At 42.9% G+C, this 9,596-nt stretch overlaps 1 protein-coding gene across 1 annotated transcript in view; it reads right to left on the bottom strand.

Moving 5' to 3' along the window:
* Positions 1–3,916, bottom strand: part of LOC118736223 — an 8,977-nt gene extending 5,061 nt beyond the window's left edge. The window contains exon 1 of the mRNA XM_036466311.1: positions 389–3,916. Coding sequence (XP_036322204.1) covers positions 389–3,916 — 3,528 coding nt within the window. The remainder of the gene's footprint in view (positions 1–388) is intronic.
* Between the last annotated feature and the right edge of the window lie 5,680 nt (positions 3,917–9,596).

Genomic DNA, 9,596 nt, shown 5'->3' on the forward strand with positions numbered 1-9,596 from the left:
GAGAGCTCTTTAAAGTTTAACTGCGAATGAAAACATTGTCCTAAAAATATGCAATGCATACTCACTTACTGTTGCTTCTTACACTTTACAGCCTAAAAAAGTTTACAGCCGCATCAACATCCCCGCCTCCGTGAATCTAGCTAGATTCACCAACTTCGAGTTTTGCTAACATACAGGCTGGTCGCTTAAAGATGCCCACCTGAGTCTGGACCCGTGCAGCTCTGACTTGTTCATCTTTGCCCGGAAATACTTCCATTATTCGCCCCATAAGCCACTTCGTTCGATGAACACCGCTATCGCATATGAGGACTACGTCGCCTACGGCCAAAGGCTTCACTGGCTGGTACCATTTCGTCCTCCTGGTCAGGTCAGGAAGGTATTCATCTACCCATCTCTTCCAGAATCGGTATTGCATCTGTTGGGCCTTACGCCATTGTTTGCGAGTGGCTTGGAACTGCTCTTCATTCGGATGTGGCGTTTGCTCAGCGTTTGGGGTACCTAAAAGAAAATGATTGGGAGTTAGCGGTTCATCAGTGGGTGCGTCTAGTGGGATGTGTGTCAACGGTCGGGAATTAACGATGTTCTCCGCCTCACACATGAGACTGTATAGGACGTGCTCTTGAATACTTTCGTTATGTACTGCATGACCCATAGCTCTTTTGACGCAGCGTACCAAACGTTCCCAGCAGCCTCCAGCGTGCGGGTTCAACGGGCAATTGAAAACCCAGTCAATGTTTTTATTCGCAAGCGCATTTGCTATTTTGCCATTATTAAACTCCATAAGCTGTCGTTTAAGCTCCCTGTCAGCACCAACGAGGTTCGTACCGTTGTCCGAACGGATACGCACAGGGGTTCCACGCCTACACATGAAGTTCCTGATACATAACAGGCAGGTGTCGGTGGAGAGGTCCTTCGCCATTTCCAAATGTATCGCTCTCGTTGTTAGGCAAGTAAAGAGGGCGATCCAGCGCTTCTCGTTTCGCCTACCGATGACAACGTTGAACGGTCCCATGTAGTCTAAGCCGGTGTATGTGAAAGGCCTAACGAATGGTGTCAGCCGGTCTACTGGCAATTGGCCCATTTCTGGTTGATCTGGAACGGCTCTTGCATTGACGCAAAACTGGCATCTTTTAGTGGCGCGACGCACTTCGACCCTTATATTAGGGATCCAGTACTTGCGTCGTATTTCGGCAATTATTGTGGATTCGTTTTGGTGTTTCCAGGAGCGATGGTAATGATCTATCAGCAACTCCGTTACGTAGCATCGCTTAGCTAGGATTATCGGGCGTCTCGTACATGATGAAATCGCGGTGGCCGCGTCTATTCGACCACCCAGTCTTATGACGCCCTCCGCATCCATAACGGGACTGAGCTTCCACAACGCGCTACCCTTCTCTATCCGCTTGCCCATGCGCAGGGCATGGTATTCATCCGCAAACTCTTCCATCTGCGTTGATCGTAAGACTACTGTTTCGGCTTTTTGCAACTCGAACACCTTCAAGTCGTCATAAACGCGTGTCGCTTTTGTCTTGAGACAGTTTTCCCGAAATCGCAACATCCAGCTAACTACTCTTCTCAGTCGGTTGAAGGACGAAAATCTCTTAAAAAATGAAGTATTAGTATTAATTATTAATATCGTGAATTTGTTGCGCAGCTCAACGTCTGTAGGTTCACAAGATGCATTTGGCGGCCAGTTGTTCTCGTTTTGCTGTAAAAAGCTCGGACCTGTGATCCAGAATGACACGCGCCTTCCATCTCTGGGACGCGTTCCGAAGTCAGCTGGGTTAAGTGCGCTGGGTACCCATCGCCATTCATTAATTTCACTGCCATCCAAAATTTCGTTTACCCGATGCGCTACGTAGGGCTTGTAACGCCGATGGTCCGATTTTAACCAAGACAATACTGTTTTTGAGTCAGACCACATCGTAACCCTACTTGGGATCTTGTCGTGACTTGCAATAATACTATTTTTGAGGCGCGTAGCGAGCACTGCTGATTGCAATTCGAGACGAGGAACAGATACCAGCTTAATTGGAGCACACTTAGTTTTACCAGCGATGAAACCCAGTCGGATATTGCCGTGATCGTCTACAAGTCTCCAGTATGCAACAGTTGCGTATGCTGCCTCGCTCGCGTCCGCAAACACGTGTAGTTCGACGGGTCCCTTAGCAAATGTAGCTCCGTAGCAGCGTGGTATACTTATACACTCCAGATCTCGTAACATTCGAAGCCACTTCTTCCAGCTCATGTACACCGCGTCGGATATGCTGTCATCCCAATCTATCCGCTCCCGCCAAATTTCTTGCAGGATTAACTTAGCTTCCAGGGAATATTCTGCTGCCATTCCAAACGGATCGAAGATGGACATCGTTGTACTGAGGACTTCTCGTTTTGTTGGCTTCCGCTTCTCCTTTAACACGTCCTGATTCACCTTCCCTAAGGATAGAACAAACTTGAAAACGTCTCTTTCGGTTTTCCAAAACATTCCGAGCACCTTCTGGAACAATTCGGCATTTTCTCTGTCAAGATTTAAATAATGTAATGGTAACTGTTCTTCATTTAAGCTATTTATAAGTTGCGAGTTCGATACGAATCTTTTTAGTTCAAAACCTCCGCGCTTATGAATGCGGACAACCTGATTTGTCACCGTAAAGGCCTCATCCTCACTGGAGAAACAATGCACAAAATCATCTACGTAATGATTGTTTACGATCGCCGCTACAGCCTCTGGAAACTGTTCTTTAAAGTCTTCTGCGTTTTTATTCTTGACGAACTGCGCTGAGCAGGGCGAACAAGTAGTTCCGAATACCATCACATTCATCACGTATTCTTCGATTGGCGCTCCGGGATCAAATCTCCATAAAAAGCGTTGCGATGCCAAATCTTCGTGTCGAATCTTCACTTGGTGGAACATTTCCACAATATCAGCGCACACTCCAACCGGTTTCTGTCTAAACCTCATCAGGACGCTTGCCAGAGACTGTGATAAGTCTGGCCCACTGAGTAACATGGAGTTGAGTGAAGTGCCTCGTGACTCCGCCGCCGCATCAAAAACTAGCCTAAGTTTCCCTGGTTTATTAGGGTTAAACACACCAAAGTGAGGCAGGTACCAAGTCCGCTTGCTTATTGTTGCGGCTTCCTCCTTACTCAGCATCCGGCAATAGCCCTTTGCCAGATATTCATAAATGATTCCAGCGTATGCTTTCTTCAGGTCATCGTTCTTCTTGAACTTCCTTTCTAACGCAAAAAATCGATTTTCGGCCATCTTTCGGCTCTCCGGCAACTCCACGTCGTCTTGCTTCCACAGCAAACCCGTTTCGAATCGAATCCCGTCGCGCTTAGTGGTTTCTTCCAATAATTTCTTCGCTCTTAACAAGTCTTTAGCTTCGACCTGCTTCGCCGTACTTACGCCCATGTTCTCATTAGTTATGAAATCGTTCACGAGATTTTCCATGTTGTCGGTCATATTCTCCGTCTCGCCGACTTGTGCAAACAATGTGTGATACCGCGAGTAAGGAGCTAGGGGGCCCGCCGTGCCATAAATAACCCATCCAAGCTTCGTCAACACTACTGCGTGTCCTCTTCTACCGTCGTATGCTGTTCGCTTCGGAATGCCAAGATGTGCGTTGTCTAAACCTATCAATAGTTCTGGTACAGCATCGTTATATTGTAGGATCGGTAAGTGTTGATATTTACAATGAAGATCTGCCAGGCTAAGCGACTGCATTGGCAACTGAAGATTTTCAACCGTGCGAACATCACGCATCAGAAATTTGCTGCTGTTACGCCCAACGCCGGAGATGTGAACGTCTACTCTACAGGAACGCTCCGTAACGGTCGTGCTGCCAAACCACTGCAGGGTCAAGTTATCACTGCTTCCCTGCAGTCCAAGGCGGGTTGCCAGATCGCGGTTCATTAAGGATATGGCGGACCCTTCGTCGAAGAACGCGTAGCTACTGGAAGTATCTTAAATAACAATTTCAGGGCGGGACTGGGTGCTACCGTATTTGTAAAAACTTGCTGTACTGCTTCTTGCGCTGCCCGTTTCTGCTGAACCGCCTGTTCTGCTGTCGATGCCAACGTTTGCTGTATCGCGTACCGCGAAGTCGGCTGCGACGCTTGCTGCGGTGGCGCTGACTGCCACTGTTGTGCTCTGCCACTGGACTCGTGAAGAAGTACATGCCACCTTTTTGTACAGTGCCTGTCACCGCACTCATGTTCTTCACCACAGTTGTTGCTGCGATGACTTCCCTTTAGACAATTAAAACAAAGCTTTTTGCGACGAACTAGGCGCCATCTATCCCCGTGCTCCATGTTCAGGAATCTTCTGCACTTAGTAATCGCGTGCCTATCTGCACATGCCTCACACCTAATTCGCCCAGAATTTTCACCACTAGCCTCGTTGGCGTGGAAAAATCTTGAACGCCCTTCGGGTCTATTTTGTCGCGGTTCTAAGCTAGAGTATACGCAGGCCGAGTTCACCATTGATGACAACTCCTGTAACCAATCACTAAAATGGCAGATTGTTGGTCGCGGTACAATTGACGAAGCGTAACGTGCCCATTCGATGCGTCTCTGTATGGGCAGCTTCAACAGGAGTTCTTCCATTAGCGTCGGATTAGACAAGTGGTGGTCGCAATCAGCTGCCTGCAGGAACGAAGACAGATTTTGCACCTTAGTCGCAAATCCCACAAGCTGTTCGATGCGACTCTCTGAGATCGGCGCCACATTTCTTATTTTATTTATCTGACTCTTTACCAGCAATTCCGGCTTCCCAAAACGCTCCTGCAAAACCTTCATAATTTGCGACACGTTCCTACTATGGATTAACAGACACTCGATAGTTTCCCTAGCCTTTCCTTTAACTGCCTTTTGTAACCGAATCATATTCTGTGTATCAGTATATTGGTACTCTGCAGTGGTCATTAAAAAGGTTTCCCTAAACATGGGCCAGTCCTCTGGACGCCCTTCAAACTCTGGCAAATCATATAGCATGCGTGTTAATCCTAGTTGTGAACTACCTTGCGAATGACCTACTACGCTGGATGCTGTTGTAATAATTCCATTATCATTAGCCGCATTCGCCTGTACCTGCCTACTTTGCCGAAGCTCTTCTTGAATGCTTTGAACTTGCCGCAAAATCTCAGTTAGCCGAATTTCGAGCGATTGTTGCCCAGCCATATTTGCTGTAGGCTGCTGAAGAATCGTTTCTTCAAACTCTTCGTTATCGCTATCTCCTTCATTCACACTAGCCTCTTTACTTGCCCCGGAACGTGTTGTCGGCATGATACAAAATGGTCGCCACGAATATTCGAAAGAGATTTTTAGCCGCGCTTTTTACAATTTTGGCGCGATTTCGCTAGGTTATGTTCTATACCACACTACGACGCACACCACTAACTACTAACTCTCACCCAATCAGTTCTTTAAGACACTTACCAATTAGCTTCCTTGGTTTGATCACAGCCACACCTCGATCTGCAGCTTACTTGGTTTATGGCACGTGCTCCGATCAATTTCGATTCAATTTTATCCGATCTTGAAGGAATTTAGCGCATGTACATACAAAACGGTGCGCTCTCAAATCGCTTACTTATTACTAGCCACAACTTTCAGGCATTAAGACGAACTATTAAAATATTAAGCTTGTAATGCGGCAAAACTCTGGTTGTTCGCCAACCCATAAAAAAGCGAAATAAAGATTGTTGATTGCGTCCTGGTCCGAGGAGTATAAAATAAAGCTCACGCCAATTTTGATGTGTATGCTGACATGAATTGTGCTTTATTTCCTGTTCAATTTGTACAATAAAGATATAATAGTTTTTAAATCATAAATAAATCAACTTACGCTTTTGTGCGCTCCTAAGCTCCCATCACCAGGACCACAATCAATTTCCTTCTAGAACCTTTCTACGTTCTTTTGGTTTTGATTATGGTTAGTGATGGGATTACAACACTTTTCGATAAAATACAATGACATAAAGGTACAAACACACTGTTACAGCCGCATCAACCTAAGGGTACAAACACACTGCTACAGCCGCATCAACACGACCCTTAGGCTTTCTGCTCATTGGTCGTCCAATCATAGTTGAGTCATAGTTATCGTCATGAAGCAACGATTACATGACGATTACACTTCTGCACACTTGGTCGTGATATTTCAATTCATTTGGCGTCTAAAAATTCACTTGGAGCAGGTATTTTCTGTTTTTTTTTGTTGATATTTTCGCGAAATATTTACAAAAACCTGCAATTTTTTAAATATAGACTGTGCTGCAACATTTCTAGACGTAATTTTCCAGTAATATCTCTTCTTTTCTTTTCCTGGAATGTGTTTTGTGTATGCACACAGAGACTTAATACAATTTCGTCATATTTTATAGTTAAAACGCTCATATTTATTAAATTTTAATGCAATTATCCACTTTTTAATAATTTCCACAGATTTTATGCAAAAAAATACTAATTTTTATACAATTTTAATGCAAATATTAACTTTTTCACTAATTTTCCCCCATAAAATGTAAACAAACAATGCGTGCACAACGATTAGCAAACGACAGTGCCGTACTTATCCGTTTCTGCATCTTCTACGATTTGCCGATAACTAGCCGATAACGACAAGTGTGCAGATCTCCTTTGAAATGCATGTGCTCGGCTCAAAATTTCAGGGCGAGACGATAACGCAACTATGATTGGACGACAAGTGTGCAGATAGCCTTAAGGTAGCATCTTTCCGGTAAAAAAAATAGTTATTGGAATCGGTTCACGTGGTGCAAAGTTATGCGGTGGAATAAATAAAAGAAGTAAAAATACTCCGAAGAATTGATAACCTCCCCTTTTTTGAAGCCGGTTAAAAATGTCTGAGTTCTTTGTAAATTTTATGTAAATAAAATGCAATTGATGATACTTTAAAAAGTTTATTTATTTATTTCATACTGTAAATAAAACTTTCATAAATGTATTTTAAAGAGCGAGAAGTATAAACCCTTTCCCCCCAAAAATATATTCCTGCGTGCGAACCTGGCACTTAGTATTTATTATTTGTAAAAAATATATTTTTACTTTCAAAATGTTTGTAATTTTAAACATTTCATGTGTATATTTTAAACAACTCATGTTCAAAATCAAATCTTGAACATCTTGTGCGTATACTTGAACATATTCTGGTTGAAAAATAAACACTTTTCAGTAGTAGTTTTACATGCACTTTGTAGAGTGTAGCGCGACCTCCAGAAATATTTTTTTTTTTTCAAAATAAAAATAAATACGTGTCCCTTTCTCTCCCAAATAACAATAATTTGATGTAGGTCTCTTTTTCTCACAAATAACAATATTTTGATGTAGCGTTTATGAATTTCCAAAAAGAGTGTTTTTTTGAACTCTAATATATATATATATATATATTCTACAGTCGGCCACTGTGGTGTAGTGGTAAGCAGTGCGCGCTTCCACTCCGCAGCACCTGGGTCAAACCCTGGTCAAAGCAACATCGCAAAAAAATATAGAAAAAAGGTTTTTTCTTAACAGCGGTCGTTCCTCGGCAGGCAATGGCAAACCTCCGAGTGTATTTCTGCCATGAAAAACAGCTTCTCATAAAAATACAACCGCCCTCCGCTTTGTGTGACAACATCAAGGCGCACGCCACAAATCGGCCAAACACTAACATATGTGTAAGCGCCAATTTATTATTATTATTATTATTATTCTACAGACTAGATTCGAAGATAGCGTTTAATTTTTCTAAGCTTAGAATACGTTGAATATTTTAGTGTTTTCTAAGATTTTTTTTGTATTTTGAAATCAACTCTTTTTCTTTATTTCTTTTCTTCAATAACATAGATTTGCCCCTACCTTTATTTTTGCCCGCTAATGTTTACACCTCGAATTATAATATACTACGTTTATGCGGCAGAATTTACGCATTCACGCGAAAAACTTAACAGTAGAGTTGTTTTATTTTAGTACTTTTTTGAATTTGCAAATGGCGTTGGTACCAGGAAATGGTACATGTTATATTTAAATTGGTTTTAGTGCGTTTGAATTTCTTCTATTTGAATTTCTCTAATATTATAACAAAAACGCCCATGCACGCACGAGTTCGTGCTGACAGCATATATTCCGGCCCGTACCCGCGGGCTTACGCAAGCCAAAAGCCCGGCCCTTGCCCATCTCTAGTCTGTACTGAACATTCATCCACTTCACACTAGCACTCGAACAATTGTCCGTATATACGTTGGAAACCGTCGACTTTGGTGAAGCAATTGGATCGTGTATACCTTGCATTATGTCGACTTTGGCGCCTTCTCGCGGTTTTCGCAATTAAGTTGCCAAAATGCACGGGGCGATTCATATTAGGCATAAACATAGACGAAGAAACTTCGAAGCAAAATTTAACTTGGTATCGGGTTTCGAAACGAGTACTTTTTTCGATACCTACTCAGTATTTCCCAATAAATACTAAAGGCCCGTCCACATACAACTTTGGCGTTGCATTGGCGTTGGCGTCGCTTCAAGAGCTGATTAAAGGTTTGTGTTGGCTTTCATATAAACTCTGTGTAATATTGTTTTTGATGTGAACCTTGGGTAATACCGTCCTTTTATGTAAGCCCTGTGTAATATTATTTCGATATTAACCTTTTATCAATGTACCACCCCTATCCCTGATCGATAAATGGCAACTAGTTATCGATGTGCGACAGAAATCTAGGAGCACTAAGCCATTTGCGATCTGGAAATAGAGGGAAACACACGAAAGTGTGAGTATTTAATTTATCGTAATTTATATGACATAATTTTGTAAATCCTTATAGGAAATAAAACTCATCACCACATTTTCACTTATACGTAGTTGCTGGTGTTTTATTTACCCCCTCACCAGATCGGGAATTAACAGTCTGATTATGCATACTTCGGATAACTTCGCACAACTTACAAAACTTAAGGCTGATTATGCTACGCATGCAACCAAATTTATCAGAACTACCAACCTTATGCATCGACGCATTAGGGTTATTCACGGAGTGATTGACACCGTGACAGTTGAATTTTGGTTTCTTTAGGAAAATATATTTGTTTACAGAAAAATTTATTTCTCCTCCTTCTTTATTGGCGCTGTAACCGCTTAAGCGATTTTGGCCGAGTCCAAAACAGCACGCCAGTCATTTCTCTTCTGTGCTAACTGACGCCAATTGGAAATGCCAAGTCCTCCACCTGGTCTTTCCAACGCAGAGGAGGCCTTCCTCTTCCTCTGTTACCAGCATCGCGGCCCGCGTTGAATATTTTTAGAGCAGGAGCGTTACTGTCCATTCGAACGACATGGCCAAGCCAATTTTAATTCGCTGCACTATATCTATATCGTTGTAAAGCTCATACAGCTCATCGTTAAATCGTCTGCGATATTCGCCATCACCAACGCGTAAAGGTCCGTAAATCTTTCGCAGAATCTTTCTCTCGAAAACTCCAAGAGCCGCCTCATCAGATGTTTTCATTGTCCATGCCTCCGCGCCATACACCAGCACAGGCATGATGAGTGACTTATAGAGTGTGATCTTTGTACGACGAGAGAGGACTTTACTTCTCAATTGCCTACT

The sequence above is a fragment of the Rhagoletis pomonella genome, unplaced genomic scaffold, assembly GCF_013731165.1.
Source record: "Rhagoletis pomonella isolate Grant_MI unplaced genomic scaffold, Rhpom_1.0 Rhpom_scaffold_00003, whole genome shotgun sequence".
NCBI classification, from domain to species: Eukaryota; Metazoa; Arthropoda; class Insecta; order Diptera; family Tephritidae; genus Rhagoletis; species Rhagoletis pomonella.